We start from the raw sequence: 19,581 nt of genomic DNA, 5'->3' as shown, positions 1-19,581 counted from the left end.
GCCTGACATTTAAGATCTATTAATTCATTGCTTGATTTGGTGGTGGAGGCAGAAATCCTAACCTCCTACTTGGATTTGCCCCTTAAGTCACGTAAGCTAGAGGGTTATAGGCCAGACGCAGGAAGGTGGGATTAGAAAAGGCCACCTGGGTGTCCTCAGGCTGGCATGGACAAGATGGACCGAATGGCCTTCAGTGCTGTAACTTTTCCATGGTTCTAACAACAATGTAGTTGAAACTGGGATGAAATCAAATGTCTGCCCAAACTCACCAAATTCTCGTTGGGTAGGTTAGGTTAAAGTTGGGGTTGCAGTGATAATATTGAAGGGAAATGAGAGGCAATAAACTGCATTAATGTATACACGTGCTGTGGCAAGGATTTTCACATCTTACGATTTTCATTTTTCTTCAACAAGCTTGGCAATATATAAATATAGCATTAGAGGATGCAGCTTTTGTATCCAGAAACTAATATTTTGGTGAAATTTATCTTAAGGGCTCATCTGCATGAGGACATGTGAAAAATAATGCATTAGATGACCTATCTAAAAGTAGCTGTAAGAATTCTGTTTAAATAGCTAGAGCCAAAAGGCTGCCACAGATTGTGCCAGTGCAGCTAGAAAGAGAGAGCACAGATAGCAGATTCTGTACTTACAAGCACTGGCCTGTAATAGATAACATGAAGTCACAGCAAACTATTCCATATAGTTAAAAAGGCAACTAACCGTTGTTAGCGTTTGAAGCAACTGTTAGATCTTTCTCAGTGTAAATGCAGAGTCATGTAACTGGATAAATTGAAGGAATGCTGACAAAATATTAGATTTGAAGTGAAATGCCAAGGTGAGAAAAGATAATCATACACGTGAACGCAAGCAGGAAGTCTCAGATGCCAATCCATGCAAGTTACAGATATCAGGGTGGATGTGTAAATATGCCTAACCCAAAGTGATTTGGTGGTCTGCTACAGTTGCAATATAAAGCCTGAGAGGTTAAGAATTGGCATGCCTTTTCAAATGATCATTATGAATTACGCAAATAAGAGAGCAAGAAATTATTGAAGGTCACTGTGGTAGCTAGTTTCAGCTCCTTTGAAACAACATTGCATAACAGCAACAACACCTTCTAAAGAATGATATTGAAGCTGCCAAATCCGGATTCCTGGAAATGCTGCTGATAAGTGCTATATTACATTGTGGCAGAATAATCTTCATCAGTAGCACTTCTAGTTTTTTGCTGAACAAATTAGATTAAGTTCCTTTTTAAAACGTTTAGACATATTTTGGCTGATTTTGTTTTGTCCTTTGAAATGATGAAGAATGGAAGTCATCAAGCTATTTTTGGTTGAAATTGTATTTCCCTTTTGTGAAAGCTTTCTCATTAGAGGCTAAAATGATTGAGATTTAGGGGGTTGAGGGGAGCTGCTGATGGAGAAGTTCAAAGCCATTTTCTTATTTATAGACAACAGTATAACTGCCTCCTGTTGCTCAGTTGCATTACAGGAAGCTCGATGATCATTTACTACTGCAACCCAGCAAAGTATATTAAAAATGGAGTTTTTTTATTTGCATAGCCCCAAATGTTCAATGCCGGTTCCTTCCTCAACTTTGCACTTTTAATCCTTTCTTTTGGAGTGATATATTACAGGTGACATGTCCAGAATATATGCATGCCCTGGACCCAATAAGTACATAAATAAAATAAATTAACAACATCCCAGTTTATTCAATCATTCTACTTAAACAGAACAAAGCTCAGTATGTACAATTCAGCCCAGTTGGCCAATTTTTGCGAGCAATGTAATGTTTCACACTTCTTCTAATGTTATTCCATTGTGTAAATAATGCTTAAATAATTCTCCTTAGCCAGCCAATTATTGGGAAATTATATGACTGATATTACTGACATAAAGCCAAGGCTTGGCCACCCTAAGATCTATCCCCCACCTCATGATACTAAACTACTAAATCCATTAATATGCCCTGTATTTTAATTCAGGCCAAGGATAGCAGGTATATAGCCTTGTTCCTGTACCATTTCTTAAATAGCCTCTCCTATCACTAACTGCTGGAATATTCATTCAAACATTGTGGCAATCGCTCGGACCTTAAAAACGTAAAAAAAATGTTCAACTGATTAGGAAGATTTGCTTGTGGTTCTACCCTACTGACAGGAAGAGTTCCAGTGCGCTCTGCTAAGAGTGATATTCAAAAATAAAAATATATTACTAGTGATGAGATCCAACAGGGAGCTGGTTCAACTACATGGCCTAAATCAAGGCAGCTTTGTGCAAAGGGTCAAGTAATTGCACTGCTCATTTTCCCCTTTTACATTTCACAAGCGCTGGCAGTAGGTTTCTAACAATGGTGCTGATGGATGATGTGGCAGATTTGCCACACACTTAGTTGTTTTACAGTTTACTGCTACCTCAAGATCAAATTTCACAGATTAGCTCCTAGTAACCCCGTTCCAGTTGCCTTCTACATGTGAAGCTCAACCAATATACATCCTACCACAGTCACAGAAACAAAGACCATTAAAAGCCATAAACTGTGAGAATGCATTTAACTCTACCTACTTAATAACCAGGCAGGTGGACAGTCGATAACAGCAGCATTTACCTGGTCAAATCCCAGTTATTTTCAATGTCAGGATTTTGCAGGGTAAAGCAGGAAGGAGGTTCATAGACTTTTGCAAATCAGGGTCCAACTTTTGGCTTTACTTTTGTGTCACACTGAAGGCTTAGCTAGAGCCGGATCATGGAGGGTGGGATTCCCCAAAGGTTTCTTTCCCATTAGGGAGAAGCAGGTCTTAAAGACAGAAGAAGTCTTTGCTAAACAAATTTAAAACTTTCCTTTGTGGGGCTAAAAGGTGCACTCCCAACTTATCAAAAACCTAAATGAGGAATCACCTCCAATGTTACTGTTCTCCTTGGAGAGAAGGTGGCTGACAGGAGATTTGATAGAAATGTTAAAAATCACAAGGGGCTGGAGAGAGTAGACAGGGAGAAGCTGTTCCCACTCGTAAAAGTACCAAAAATGAGAGAGCACAGATTAAAAGTGATTTGCAAAAGAAGCAAAGATGATGTGAGAATAAGCTTTTTCACACGAGTGATTCAGGTCTGGAATATGGAAGCGTGGAGGAGACAGGTTCAATAAAAGGCATTCAAAAGGGCATTAGATGATTACTTGAAATGAAAACAATTTGCAGGGATGTGCGGGGGAAAGATGGGAACGGCACTAAGTCACGATGCTCATGTGGAGAGTGGGTCCAGACATGATGGACCAAATGGCCTCTTTCTGCGCCGCAACAACTCTATAATCCTGTGAATGGCAGGAATGTTGATGAAATCAATGATACATCTGGATGTTGGAAATAGCAGAGATTTGGCTGGGTAAATATTAACTGCGCAACTGCCTGGTTATTATCAAACACTGAACATTTTCACATCATTTTCGGCCTTATAAAATGCCCTTAAGAAATTTGAATCGTTTCCAACTGTTGAAAGAACAAGATGGCAGATGCTTAGGTAAATTATTAAATTTGAATGAAATGGTAAAGGATCACGTCATCCCAAAAAGTTGACATATAAATTTGAAAGATTGTTGATTTTGTTTTAAAAGTGGATATTTTCTCCAGGTATGAGACTCGGCGTTATTTTCCCACATTAGGTAGTGAAAGATCAAAGCATGGAATCTACAAAATAACCTAAATATATCTATACATGACGAGAGTCATTATGCAGCTAAGAAGTGATAGACAAGTTAAATAATAACAATTTTAATAATAGCACATTAGAAATTTGAGCCTCCAGTTAAATAAAAAGAAACTTTGGGGATTTATTTGTGAAAATAACCAAAAGTTAAGTGGCTGTGTTGGAAATGCCCCATGTGGATTTTTTTTTTAAATTTGACCCGTTATATGTAAACTAAAATATGCATTTATAAATCTATTTTTGAGTAGAGAGATGAAACCGCTTGATTCGTAGACCAGAAGGATAGGGTTATCATAGCAACCCCGTGATAGCAGGCCTCCAATATTGTCAGGATGTCCTGGGGAGGGTTCAAGGGTTGAAAGAAAAACAGCTGTATGCAGCTCACTTTCCACACCTTTTCAGAGCTCACTGTGGAAAACCAGCAGTGATCAGAAGGCAATTCATTGTGCAGCCTTTGGTCAGAAAGTGCTGTAGACTACAAAATGACACAAAGAAATAAAAAAAAGTAACCAAAGTGATTTAGAGCAGTTAGATTCACGGCAGAGTATTACACTCAAAGTTATACTTTTAAAATGAAATGTGACACATAGCCTCTCAGTGATATTCTTAAGACAGATCACAAGTATTCAAACTATAGCAATAATTAACACTTTTAATTGCTACTTTTCCACTGACAATGCCCTTCTGTGGGCTGGTCACTGCCGGTTGGGACTTAAACCTGGTGTTGTCAGACTTCTTACTGGGCTGGTCACTGCTACAGTGATGGTGGTGAAATCCAGATATAAATATCCAGTTCCCATTAATGTAGCTTTCAATCTTACAATGAACCATTTTAAAATATCAACAAATAAATGGGTAGAGAAATTCATGATGTGGATATGCCGGCGTTGGACTGGGGTAAACACAGTAAAAAGTCTGACAACACCAGGTTTTAGTCCAACCGATTTATTTGATAGTAAACTCACTAGCTTTCGAGGGGATTCCCTCTTCTTCAGGTGAATGGAGAGTTCTGAACTCTCCATTCACCTGAAGAAGAGGGAATCCCCTCGAAAGTTAGTGAGTTTACTATCAAATAAATTGGTTGGACTAAAACCTGGTGTTGTCAGACTTTCTAGAGAAATTCATGTCAGTTAATTCTAGCACAAAGTGTAAAAGTGACCACTTTGTACTGTGCTTCATGATTTTCACTCCTAGAACTCCACGTGCATATGGCATCAGTATCACAAAATAAAGCATTTTATTTTTATCCTTTTGCTAAAAAAGGATTTATATCTATTGCTGTTTCTGATTCCAGTACTTTATTTGGACTATTATTTCAATTATGTTTTCAATTTTTACCTTGGATTACTGAATTACAGAATGGTTACAGCAATGATTCTCTGCAAGGGCAAATCTTAGCCCCACTCCCTACAGGCCCACATTTTTTGTCTTCAGACGGTTATCCAATTCTCTTTTGAAAGCCTTAATTGAAACTGCCTCCACCACATTCAGGCAGTGCCAATCCACATTCTCGCTGCATGAAAAACCATTTACACATGTCATTGTTGCTTCTTTCGCTGATCACTATAAAACAGAGTCGCGTGTTTCTGGATTCTTCTGCCACTGGGTACGGTTTCTCCCCATTTATTCAGTTTGGATCCCTTGTGGTTTTGAATACCCCCACCAAATCTATGTCTTGATCTTTTCTTCAAGAACAACCCCCAGTTCCTCCATCTATATTCCTCATCTCTTGAACGATTCTCATAAATCTTATCTGGATCATCTTTAAAATCGTTATGTGTTTCCCAAAGTATTTAGTTCCACAACTTTTGCACTCTCTTTGAATCATAGGGTACTTCTTCCCTTTCTGTAGCTCGGAACCATTTAATGAGGTTAAGCAAATAGTTCCATAACTATTCCAGACAATCTTAAATGGACGCTAAAATCATGGGATGGTGAATGGTTACACACATAATTCAGAACATGATACATGTGGAAAAAAAAGTGGAAGAAAAAAGTCCCTTTATATCTCTTCAGTCTCTTCTTGCCATACAATTCTCCAAAATCGCTGCAGCCTCCAATTCAAACCTTTTGTGCAACCCAGATGATTTTCACTGCACAACCACTGGCAGGCATACCTCTTGCTGCCAAGGCCCCAAATTCTGGACTCTGTCTCTTCTTCTTACACGCTCTTTGACAGAGCATTTGATCACCTGCTCTAATATCCACTTCACTCAGCCAAATTGTTTAATGTGAAAAACCTTGGGATGTTTTACTACATTAAAGTTAATTAAATGCAAATTGTTGTTCAAAAGTCACAAACAGCTATTTAACAATTGTGAAGATTATTGCTCTGCCAAATTAGCTAGGAACTCAACTCAAAGACCGTGAAGAAGTGGTCAAGAGCCTTGGTCCATGCAGCGGAAGACAGTTTGTACATTTTCAGAATTTTTGGCAGTTAAGTGCACCACAACTAATGAAAATCTGCTTGGATTATTAGAATGTCTAATAATGTGTGGGAAACAAATAAAACAGGCCCTGAGAATCAGAGGACAAATATGTTTTACTCTACTTCGCCCTTCCCCCAGAATATAACAGCAGAGTCGTGTTCTAATGTTTTGTATTATGCACATTATTCAAAAAGAGACAAGTGGAGAAAAATAGTTTTTTTATATATCCAAAAATCTATTAGGAACTTTCTTGCCTGTAAATGTTTCCATTTCTATTTTTCATTAAGACTAACCATTTGTTGACGGTCACACATCAAAAGAAAGAACTTGGATTATCTAAAGTATCCCAAAATGTGACATTTCTTTTGAAGTGTAGACACTATGTAACTTCAGGAACAAAGGCAGTCAATTTATCCGTAACAAATTTCAACAAGCAGCAGTGAGATAAATGATGAGATACTCCGTTTAATTACTCATTGCTTGAATACTAACTGCAGACCAGGACACCAGAACTCCTTGGTCTTTAACTTTGTTTTGAGAAGGTAGACAGGTCTTAATTTAACAGTTCACGCAAAAGACAGCACCTCTCGGGAGTGGAGCACATCATGAAATAGCAGTTTAGTCCTGGAGTCTGCCTTGAACTGGCTGACTCAAAGGTTACAATGCTGCCACTGTGTCAAGTCAGGCATCATGGCTTATTGTTAGAACTCCAGCCAGTCATCAAGTTCAGAAAAGTCTTCCCCCCATATTTCCTACTTAGAAGGGCTGTGCTTGTTAAAATTATTTGAAAATTCATGTTATATTGAAACTATGTCCCCCACCGCATATTTTATTTCTCAACATCTGATTTTATTTCTGTTCATTTATCTGGCAATATTCACTATTATGAGATAAGTGTTATGGTGGGCAATGGTTTAGTTACTGCCCAAATTATTGTCACTATTTTATTCCGTATTTGACGTACATTTCTGAAAGATAGTGAAAGGAAGAGAAGCTGGCGAATAGTGGGAAGGTTTTGTTTGAGCCTGGGCTATGCGAACAAATTAGAACTCAGACAGATTTGTGGCAATGAAAAACATCTAAATTGCAAATTTTACATGAAGGACTTTTAATGTAGCTGGTGAATTTACCAAGGCAGTGCTCCAAGTCAGAGGATAAGGACCAGAACACTGCACTTTTTAAATACACAAATTTTGACAGATATGATTTGATGTGTTCCTTTAAAGGCACCAGAATGGTGTCTATGCTTTCCTGAGGTCAATTAGAGTGTAACTGCTTTTATTGTCACTTCTAAGTAACGAGCTGAAAATTAATGGCTTTTTAAAATATACTTGTTTTATGCAATATGTAAATGCAGAGGATTTGCTAGTCAGAGGATGCACACATTTATACAGACAAGGGAATTATACCATGTGGCAGACAGTATATTAGCTAACTATCAAAGGAGGTGCATGTCCCTTTAAGGACACACAATGTAACAGGACTTCATCCTTGAACTCAAAGCTCAAGGCAGTTAGCTAGAACTAGTTTTCTATCCTTTTATTCCTTGCTCCTTCACATATCCAATCATTAAATAAACAGATGTTTAGGTGCTAGAGTCTAGCTATATGGTTAATTTTTTTTTTTACAGATCGACACAAGTAGTTCTCAGTTTCTGGTGTGCATCAGGAGCCCACAGCACCAAGTCATTGGCTTCTATTTTGCAATTGAAGAAAATGTGACACGTGGAGTATAACATCTGCATAGTCAAGTAGTTAGGATTTATTTCTTCATGCAAAGGACAATAATGTATGGAGCTCTTGCAAAAAGCAGAAGATGCCACTTACATTAATAATTTTAAATCAGATTTCTGTAAAACGAGGATATAAAAATATATATGGAGTTAGTACAGTTAAGATCTAAATTAGTTACAATCTGAGTAATACAACAAGTTCAAAGGGTTGAATACCCCACTGCTGTTCTTACAAACAGACACTGATTTTAATATATTAACACTAGAAATTGACAGAAAGAATCTACTAGAAAAATTTCAACAGAAAGCAAGTATGCACAAATGCAAGCATAATCACAGTGCTATAACATTGGGCAATAACAATGCACGAAGAAGGAATACCCAGCTACTGTGGAATGTCTGTAGCTAGATCCATTTAGTGTGCAAATATTTACAATTACCAAGAGACATATACCTCATCTTTTCTTTGCTTGTTACTGATTTATGAACAATTGAGAGTGTTTTGCCGATTTTATTTTCAGTGACTACTAACAACGTACTCTCCCTGTCCCCCTCCTTCAAATCATTAAAACTATTCACTTGCAACAGTTCATCCAGGTAAACCCAACAAGCTTCAGAATTCAACCTGGTGTTTGCTCAATTTTGACATTTGGAACCTCACTTTGAACAACGCTATTGTAGAATCTGAGGATAGGGATGGAAGCCCTCCATTATACTAATACAAACTTGAAAGATATCAAGTCAAGTATCAAGTTTGTTACCGATGTCTGATGCAGGTCATGCATCAATACTACATATTTTCTTATGTACTGGCATTTCAGAGATTTTCTACAGGTCTGTGCTTGATTAATTTTGACAAATAGTTGCAAAGCATGATCATAAGAAGATATGTTCACACTGCAAAGTTCCTCCGTTGTCCTTAAAGCACATTGTAATTCAAAAACAGTAAGGGGGGAATTTTTATGTATGACAGCAAGCAAAGGGCTTTAAACCAAAATCATATTTGCATTTTTAAAACTCAAGCTGTTACATTTTCACAGCACAAATCCTGTCTCATTTTTGAAGCCAGACCAAATTGAAACAAAACTCAGTACCGGAAGTGGTGGAAACTAGTGAAAAACAGGTTAGAATTCCATCCATTTACCTCAGGTCTTGGGTTTGAATACAGTTCAAATTGACAGGATCAACATACCATCTACCCACTAGCTGGTTGAATCCTTGTGTCGAAAAGATCAACAGTAAATAGACAACTTTGCTCAGAGGTCATTGACTCCTCACTTTCACCCTATACTGCACAAACTGGAGAAACCAAAATTGCACAAAAAGTGCAAGAACAAGTGACAGATTTTTTTAATATAAAAGCCGTAACATTGTATGAACTATGTTGGTAATTTTATTTTGCAGATGGGCAATTCTATATGGGATCTAGATGTGCATGACTGCAACACAAGAGTAGAAGTGAAAAATGTTCATAAGAACATATAATTCAGATGAAAAACAACCATTAAGATTACTGAAGCTCATCTCTTTTATACTTCTACTCTTCAAATAAGAAAGCTTTTTTTTGGTTTGTTTTACTATCTGACAAGCCACGTAAACTATCCCATCAAACTACTCAATTATTTTATTATTTCAGTAATGAAACTCTTCCTCCTATTTGTTTAAACTTTTCATTTTCCTTAATTTCAATTATGCCCCTCTGGTCTTGCATGTTCTGGCATATTGTAAGTATATTTAACAGAAAAAATCCTCAGTATTGCATCTAAACCAGCATCAGTCTTGTTATTTTTATATTGTTAATTCATGCTTATCTTTCAATTATCAGAACTGGGATCCTTCATCTCAAACACAAGCATTCACTAAAATTTACAAGTGTCACAAGTAGACAGGGAATATTTAAGGTTTGACTAAAATCAAAACCTCTGACATGGACATACTACTACTGTTTAAGCCTAAAGCCCTAAAGTGGGAACATTTTCCTGCAGCCGAAAGCTTGAGTGAAATGTACAGCCACTAAGATGTCTCCTGTACCAAGTATAGTTACAATAATATAGCAAGGGGTCCATGAATACAACACTGACCGATTATTGAGTACTACTGTTAGAGACACAAATTAAAAATAGAATGAAAATTCTGTGATGGCCTTGAGGAAAATTAAGAATATTAAAAATGACAACCTAACAAAGAACTTAACAACTCTTTTTCAAATCTTTTACTGAAACAAACAAAACAAAATATTAAAAAGTATTTATTCAATAGGAATCATTTCTGAAGTATGAAGTGAAGGAACTTTCTTTTAAAATTCAAAGGCTAAAGGCAATCCTTGTACAGTACTGTATTACAGAAGGAAAAGTAAGAAGGGGATGTCAATTAAAACAACAAAACTTTCAAAAAGGGTTACAGGAAGAGAAGTTTGGGGACTTGCATACCATCACTGACAGGGGCAGAACAAATTGAGGAGACTGTTCTAAAATAAAAATCAAGTAGGATTCTTGTCTTTATAAACAGAGGCATGGAGTACAAAAACAACGCTGCCAAATCTTCAGAAATCACTTTCAGGCCTCTGTTGCAGCATTATGTCCATTTCTGGGAACTACAGGCTTGGAAAGATAGAATCAGAAAAACTACAGCACAAACTACCTCGCCGAATATATTTAAGTCATGGGTAGATAGGTTTCTGATAGACAAGGGAATTAAGGGTTATGGGGAGAAAGCGGGAAAGTGGAACTGATTAACTTCAGATCAGCCATGATCTTGTTGAATGGCAGGGCAGGCTCGAAGGGATAGATGGCCTACTCCTGCTCCTATTTCTTATGTTCTTAAACAGGCCCTTCGGCCCACAAGTTGCACCGATCTTATCTCTACCTACCAGGCTTACCTATAACTGTTAATCCTATTAAGTCCCATGTACTCATTCAGAAGTCTCTTAAAAGACCCTAACGAATTTGCCTCCGCCACCAGCAACTTGGACACCGAGGTGTCCAAGTATTGCAGAAGGTGCCAATGAGATTCACTGGAAGGGTACCAAGGATGAGGAGCTCAGGTTATTTGGAGAGACTAGGGAAGTTAGGATTACCTTTGATTAATGAGGAATTTAATAAAGACTCTTAAAATGATCACTGTTTTAATAGTGAAGTCAGTTTCTCCATATATATACTCCTAGCAGTAAAATTGATAACTAGATTTAAGATAATCGCCAGAAGAGCAAGGTGGAGATAGAGGGGCATTTATTTGATGTAGTGCATTGATACAATGTGGAATACACTATCTGAAAAATGCGGAAGGTGATTCATTAGTAACTTCGAAAAAGGAATTGAATTTTTCTTGAAAATAATAACTTTGCAGAGCAATAGGGAAAAAGCAGTGATGAGGGATTAATTGGATTTCTTTCTCTATTGTCATTAAATTCTGCAGCCGCAAAATTCAGCTTCTTAATAAATTTTGTTCAAAATACTCCTGTGAATCACCCTGGGATGTTTTATTGAAGTTAAAGACGCCATATAAATACAAGCTTTCCTTGCTTTAGGATCAGGTCTATGTTTATAATCAGTCCAACTCTACTACATTGCTAATAGTAGAGCAGAACTCTGGAACTTCAGGCTTGCAAAACATAAAACCAAGGTTCAGTTACAAAGAAATGCAACTTCTTTCTATCTTACACATCATGGTATTGTGCATTTACTTCCTTTACAGATCATTATCACTTTGCCAATTTTGCTAATATTCTTCGGGAAAGGAACTTAGGCAATTCTAAAACCAGGAAATCAAAAGGGAAATTCAATCCTCCATCATTACATGCTATATTTGCATCATTAAAACAAGAGATTTACAAAGAATTAAAAATGCATCTGATCCTCTATTAGGGAAGCAAAACCGTGTCCATACCCAATCTGGCCTATATCTCTCCAGGCTCAATAATGTGGTTGGTTGCCTGCCCTCTGAAAACCCCTAGCGATCCACTCAGTTGCATTAAAACCTCTCCATGAAACAATAATCTACAGACTGTAACAGTTCAAGAAAGTAACTCACTGCAAGCATCTCAAAAACAATTAGGGATGGTCAACAAATATTGGCCTTGCTTAGAGCACCCAAATTTTGTGAACAAAGGGTGTGCCAGTGAAGGATGGCAGTGATGAGAATCAACTTCTTCTACTAGCTCCCACTTTTCTGTAGCCAGCATAAAAGCAGAACACTCAACATGTCTGGTTCATTTTACTTTGTCCTAATAAACTTCAAAAAAAAATTATCCTTCAATAAGCATCCCAGTATGGCATTTGCAATTCCTTTATCCGCCATTCTCTAAATGGAACTTGTACAAGTGTAGGAATGTTTTATGTTGTGAACATAGGCCAACTAAAAACCATGTTGAGACTCGGTGCCCAACTTCTAGCCACACACACCCCCTTACAAAAGTTTACCAATGGACACTTACCTCTGGTTCGGGAGAGAAAAACTGGACTTGGATATTTGGCACAGTATACATTGCAGTGTCAGTTTGATGGTTCTGCTGGTAATTCTGCCCGTCCATGACACAATGTACTTTAAGCATTAGGCACTGTCCAACCGCATTCTGCACAAGGTCAAAGCGTGTATAGTACCGGAGGCAAAGAATAAAGGGTACAATCGATCTTATCTGCAATGGTCTTGGCACACCATGACCTAAAGAAGAGGAAAAGATAAAGATCAACAATAATATTTCTTAAACTGACAAAGTTGATATTGCTGAAATTTATTGATAATTAAACAACAGTTTATACTGACAAAGGAAGTCATTATTTCATAATCTGTAATTGTTTTCACTCATCACAAAACATTGGCAAAAATTACAATTAGGTAAATTAAACTAAGATTTCAGTACTCCTGTAATTTTTTTGTTTCATGTTGAAATGTTTCTATTACTCTAGTCCAAAGAGGATTCTGCAAATTTGTTTCATTGACAGATCGCTATACACTAGCTATGACTATAACACAACATTCTGCACTCTCTCCTTTCCTTCTCGATGAACATGTTTTGTCCGTACAGCGCACAAGAAACAATACTTTTCACTGCATATTAATACATGTGCCAATAATAAATCAAAAAAAAAGTTGAATGTAGGATTATTCCATACTTCAAATGTTAATTTGCATTCATGATCAATTTTGGCATGCAATACTAAGTGCATTACCATATGGTACAAATTATTCTAAATTTAAAAATCAATGTTTCTTTTGAAGGCAATTACTAAAAACTTGCCTTCCAAACATAATGTAAATGGCAGCAATATGATTTATTTCATTTACCATAAGGCTTCAAAAGATGGTGGATGGGTATATTTTTTTACTCATCTTCAAGCCTCATTTTCAATTGTTTAAACTTTTCTTAGTTTTATATCATCATTTTCTTATTCAGTTTTGCCATGTCACCTTTCACCAATTGTCAGTGGCCTCATTGAAAAACGTCTTAAATGAATCAAAAAATTCATTTTTTTTCACTTTCAGCAACTGAAATGTATAATTCCCAACTTAAGTTTGCAAAAAATAAAAAAATATTTTTGTAAGTTGTGACTTGGGTTTCTTTGTTGATGAAGACAAATAGCACCTTTTATAAGTCAGTCAATCACCTCTATCAGCTGCATATACTTGGGCAAAAACATCTTTATTTTGAATCATTTTTGGGGCTTAGGTAATTTGTTAACTTGGGAACTGCATAAACAAAAAATGTTCAAAAGTTCATTGTTTAAGAAAATGCTACATTTAGTAACAACGGTATAGGTGTCAAATCCAATTTTTCCCTTCTGGTATGCCAGGAAATTGGGTGCCCCTATAAACAAATATTTTTTCTTTTATTCATTGCAAGAAGCAGATAAATTAATGCTTTAAAGTCAGGAACTGGCTCATGATGCAAGGGTGCCTAAGGATACAGAAAAGGCAGTGGACAAATCTGCTGAGATAATCTGATGGGGTTTTTGTGGAACAGTGATTCAGTAGTTTAAATCCCATTCTCCCACAAGTTCATTTCGAGCAGTTCCTCAATATTTCCACATCACCAAAACTCTCAGACAGAGGTCCCCTCAACATTCCAAAGTCACCTCAGGTCCTGCCAAAAAACCCGCTGTGGCGATAGCCTATACCTACCCTCCCCACCATACCACCTCAGGCTTGTGGATCCCCCTCTAATTACTCTCAAGCCCAAGTACTGCACTTGTGCGTTCCCTAAGTTCAGAATTGCCAATTGCGCCTGTAGAGAAACATGAAATACCTTCTCAATGCCCCTCTGGTCACAAAGTCTTGTTTCCACTTAATGAGGAACCTGGCCCATAAAACAACGCTGTCTTCCATGGAACCAAAGAAGTAATCTCACAAGTAGCATGATTCTTTAAGAATCTACTTCATACTAATCAGATACTGCATATCCACGCAATAGTGCTGGGCCTATCCCCAATGTCAGTAATCCTACTTGATAAATTTAAAGATACGACTTTAGCAGTATTTCCGAACTAAACAAAGATCCTTTATATAATTTAGAAGAAAATATTTAAAACATACAGAAACCAATGCTACTGTAAAGTTGACAATCTGATTTTTAAACAGACTTAAAAGTCAAAGATGACAAAAAGATCAATGATTTTCTTTAAAATACTTGAATCGACAATATAAGCAAAAGTACCCTGGCAGGAAGTGGCAGAGCAAATTGCTTTAAGAAAGTATCTGTTTCTTTGTCCCCAAAATTACCACTTATATTCCAAAGAATTGTCAATATTTTTAAGATCATTAGTAATTATTTTTCTCAACACTGAAATTCAGCTTATGTTGACCTCTTCAGAGTTCACAAATGAAACTGAGAATGATTGCCCACAATCATTAAAATGATTAAAATGAAGTTGAGTTTAATCCATGGGTATTCAGTGCTTGCATTTCTATGATATCATATCATGTTGCTGAAACATCGGCGTTTTTTACATATGGAAGCCATTGTTGGTTTGAAGGATTTCAGAATAATATTTTTTATGTATGTACATCCATATGTGGAGTCAATTCTTGGTTCCTACAAAGACAGTGTGCCAAAGCACAGTAATCAGAAAATGTCAGAAAAATCCCAGATTGGATCTTTGAAATAATGAAGCAATCTCAGCTAGAGTGGCAATGATGCTATTACAACTTGTCACAGGAACAGAAAGGGAAGAAATCAGCTAAGATTTCCATTCCTTATCATTATCCAGTTCTTGAAGATAGTATGAAAATGCTGGTGTTGGAAGAGGACAAGATTTTACCCAGTTGTGATGCCTCGTGTTCAAATAATCTTTCATAACTCTCACGAATAGCCACTTGGGCGAGGTACCAGAAGACTACTGTTACACATGAAAACCATACTCCAGACATCCAAAGAGGAAAGTCAAAAACCGGAGAAGAAATCAATTTGGACTCATTTCAGTAAACTTTGTTTCATTATGCTTTGTGAATTTCCAGAATTTTGAGTCCAATATCAAAATGTACATTAATGAGCTCCACTTTTTTTTTCAACAGAGCATTAATTTTGCACTCAAAGTCACAAATGTAAGTGCCGCAAAATGGAATAGTTTGCCAATGTTGCTATCCTGTGTCACAGTCAAACCAAAGTCAATACCATTAATTGCAAGGTAAAACTTCCCTTACTATGCCCGTAAATTGTGACCCAGTCCAACTTCAGAACAACACATTCTACTAACCATTTCACATGCTAGTAACCCCCCACTCTGGGGCGAACATTGTCAACTGATTGGGGCACTTCTGCATTGTGGACTCATGCCAATAAGAAAAGTATAATTTTTCAATATTGATGACTGTTGAGGTGGTGCATTTTGGAGGGAAGAATAAAAAGATCACCTGTTCCTTGAAAACCAAGTCTAAGTAAAGGTAGAAACTAAACAAACCTGACATAAAGATATATAAAATCATGAGAAGTTGGTTAGGCAGAAAAAACATTGGGGATTAGTTTGAAAGGAATAGAATTGAGAAACAAAAAGGTTATGCTAAACTTGGAGGACCTTGGTTAGCTCACACTTGACATTTTTGGTCTCCATATTATGGAAAGTATACAAACAGACTGGAGAAAGTGCAAAAAGATTTATTAGAACCATTTGGCATCCTTTTTCGCTAGAAACACCCAAGTATCGAGGAGTGACCTTATAGAAGTCTTTGAAACTTGAGGGCATGTCAGGGAAGACTTAGAGATAATAATCACCAACAAATCCAACAAGGAATTCAGGAGAAACTATGATAATCAAGGGAGGGTGGAGAATGTGGAACTTTACTACATGGAGCAGTTCAGGCAAATAGCACAGATGCATTTAAGAGGAAGTTAGATAAAGATATACGATGGGGGGGGGATGGAATAAAAAGATTATGCTTTAACAGAAGGATGAGAGGAAGCTTGTGTGAAAAATAAACAGAAAGCAAAAATTGAGTGCCTGCTTCTGTGCTGTACACTCTACGTAATTGTACACGATGTTTAGAATTCTCATGACATTGCTCATGGTGTGAGTTACCGCCCAACCTCAGACAGGCAGACATTTTATGGCCTTGTAGACTTCCTGAGGATCCGTTGCTGGCTCCTTAAGTTTGCATAAATATATTCCTTACTTGAGAAATAAACATCAATGAAAAGAAATAAATCTGGAACTCAAAAAATTGCAAGAATGAGAACACTCAGATGTGTTCTTTCTAAGGCATCAGAACTGACAAATAGTATAGAAAAAGTCCCTTAAAATAAAAAAAGCTCTAATCAACCAAATGCAATAAAAACAAAAGTATTCCATGTACACAAATATTTATAGAGTGCAGTTTATAAAGTTTCTTCATAACCTCTGATCTCAATCCATTTGAGCAGAATTTTGCTGGAATAACAGCGAACTTGAGCAGTTCAGTATCATTATGCGCAAATCACATAACAATGTTGAGAGCATATAAGCAGTTAAATGCGAAAATCACAAAGTTTCTGCCTGAGGTGAACTAGCCTTCATAAGCTGCATGGAAACAGCATTTGGTGCACATTCTAAATTATTGAAAGGAATGATATTTTTGTACACTGGTAGAAACTAAATATCACAAAAAGCTAGCACTTAGCCAAAGCAGTTTAGATGTCATTTTAATGTGTGGTAATTCTTAATCACTAACAACCAACTTCTATGGCACTAAAATTTAATATTTACAAGTGTGGACTCTCATTCCCTCAGTTCTTTTTGCTCATTACTTGCAGCAGAATTCAATCTTTTATTTTTTAGTGTTGTATTCTCAATCATGAAACACAGTACTTAAATTAGAATATAATATAATATTTAAGTTAGAATATGCCTAGGTTTGAAGATTTGAGAATCTGTTTTTAGCCTTACTATAACTGATAGTTAGAACATCAAAAGAAAACAATGTTAAATTATTTTTTCAATATTAGTGGCACACAATAGGAATTCACTTGTCCAAGTTTGTAAGCCATTAAGTTGCAAAAAAAAAGTGCTATTGTTAATGTATAAAAAGTAGTCATCCTGGTAAAATGACTCATTTTACTGTAAACAAAATTGTCCCAAGTTACAAATTCTGTATAAGCCAGTAAAACATGTGAAACATTAAAATGTCTTATAATAACATCCACTGCATAGATCAAGCTACAACAGATATTCCAATGCCTCTGGTATGGGTCAGCTAATATGTCAACTCTGGAAAATGACATTCAGATGCAGTAAAAACTATTTTAATTCATGACTTTTTTACTGCAACACAAAGATAAAAACCAAAGATTTGCAGCTTAAGTATGAAAAAGATTGAAGAACAAAGAGAATGGGCACCGATAAACCATGGAATAGGAGAGCGTACGGGGTGGCAGGGAACATGTGGGTGGAAGGTCATTCTTAAGGATGTTACCCAAAGAACAGCTTGATTAACTAACTGATCTCGAGCATAGATGAAGTCATTTAGGAGGTAAAATATTCCAGAGAACAGTTTTAATAATCTTAAGATTTCACATAAAGTCATATCCCTTTTATAAGTAAATTCTGCAATGTATGTCTGTCAGACATATTTGAAGAAAGGAAAATATGCAGGAAGAGCGATTTTATACAGCAGATCCTATGATATATTCAAAGGTTCTACGGTGTCAGTCACCATGTTAAGTGATCTCACTGGTTTGACGACTGGGAGTGTCCAATTTCAAAAGAATGAACACTGAAACTTGAGCTTGTACAAGTTACTAAAGGCATACTTAGGCCTATGACCCATAAAAATAATTTTGCTGCATTAATGGACTATTTTCAGTGATCCGTTTCTCTACAGTTTTTCATTAAGATTGCTTAAAATTAAAATTTGAAGCATCTATCAAAATTAACCTCCGTGTTAAAAATTATTTAATGCTACAGTAATATGAAACTACCAAGATATGACGACTGAATGCAGAGTCAATATTGCATCATTTGTAAACAGAGTAAAACAGGAAAATGATTGAGACCAGACTTTCCACATCAATTCCTCTGGAACAGGAGTAAGTCATTAGCCTCTCAAGCTTTCTGCCATTGAATCTGATTGTGGCAAATCTGCACTGGATCGCAACTCCATTTACCAGCAACTGCTTCATATCTCTCAATACCCGTACTCAAAAATGTTTTGATCTCAAATCTGGAATGTTTCAACCCACTCAATATTCACAAGCTTTTGAGGAAAGCAAACACCGGATTTCAATTACCCACAATGTGAAATAGTGATTTCTGATTTCATTCCCAAATGGCCTAACTCAATTTTAAGATTATGCCTATGTTCTGGACACCTCCATTGGAAGAAAAAGTTTCTCTACATTGACATTATCAAATACCCCCAAAGAATTTAAATAGTTCAACTAGATTGCCCCTCAATGTTCTAAATATTAAGGGAGACAGAGCAGTTTATGCAACCTGTGCTCATAAACCAACTCTAAGCCCTAGTATCAATCTGTGCTGTACCCTTCCAAGCTCAACATATTTTCCTAGAAGTTTGGTGTCTAAATGGAACAGTTCTCCAGAAACAAATAGCTATCTGACCCCTCCCTTATAGGGCAGGTGACACTATATATTTCTATGAAATGTTTTTCTGAAATTTTCCACTGAACACTCCTGGCTCAATTACCTTCCTTTCCTAAATATATAATGCTACAAAATTTCACATTTACCAGCAACCACTGAATACCTCAAACAATCATTCTCCACGTATGAAGCTAGACCTTATACCTGGAAACTAATTCAAACTGAATTTCACCCTGTTCTTATCTTTCCAGCAGACACCAGTGGATAGCAGTGAGGAACCAAACTCTCATCAGCACACAGAAGTCAATTCCAGTATTACGTTTATTGGCCTAACTGAAATCAATTAGCTAAGGACACACTTCAAAAAAAAATCCAACCTGAAAATTTCTGATCTGTTTAAGTGCTACACCAGGAAATGTCTCTACAGACAAGGCAGTGATACGCCATTTCTTTTGACAAAAGATGAAATAAAACTCAATTTGTACCAATAAAAATAAGAATGCATTTATATATCTGTCTAGAATGAGACATGACAATTATTCTGGCTGTTGGATATCAAATCACAGCAGCTGCCAAATTATGTCTTATTGACCAATATTGTCTCTTACAAAGCCATTCCCATAGAAAACCCCAAACACTAGGGTTGGAAGTGGTGGAAACGCTGATCCAGCAATATTTAAGATCATATTTTCAAAACCAGTCAGATC

At 36.6% G+C, this 19,581-nt stretch overlaps 1 protein-coding gene across 1 annotated transcript in view; it reads right to left on the bottom strand.

Moving 5' to 3' along the window:
- LOC145358475 (protein strawberry notch homolog 2-like) overlaps window positions 1–19,581 on the bottom strand; it is a 146,442-nt gene that overhangs the window by 120,168 nt on the left and 6,693 nt on the right. Inside the window, exon 2 of the mRNA XM_080212557.1 lies at window positions 12,304–12,530. Within this exon, the coding sequence (XP_080068683.1) occupies window positions 12,304–12,420 (117 nt within the window). The 5' untranslated portion in view covers window positions 12,421–12,530. The remainder of the gene's footprint in view (window positions 1–12,303; window positions 12,531–19,581) is intronic.

This window comes from Carcharhinus amblyrhynchos, chromosome 26 (genome assembly GCF_965287045.1).
Source record: "Carcharhinus amblyrhynchos chromosome 26, sCarAmb.v2.hapA, whole genome shotgun sequence".
Classification (NCBI taxonomy): Eukaryota; Metazoa; Chordata; class Chondrichthyes; order Carcharhiniformes; family Carcharhinidae; genus Carcharhinus; species Carcharhinus amblyrhynchos.
Note: the sequence above shows the minus strand (reverse complement) of the source record. Positions and strands in the feature narration are given on the sequence as shown.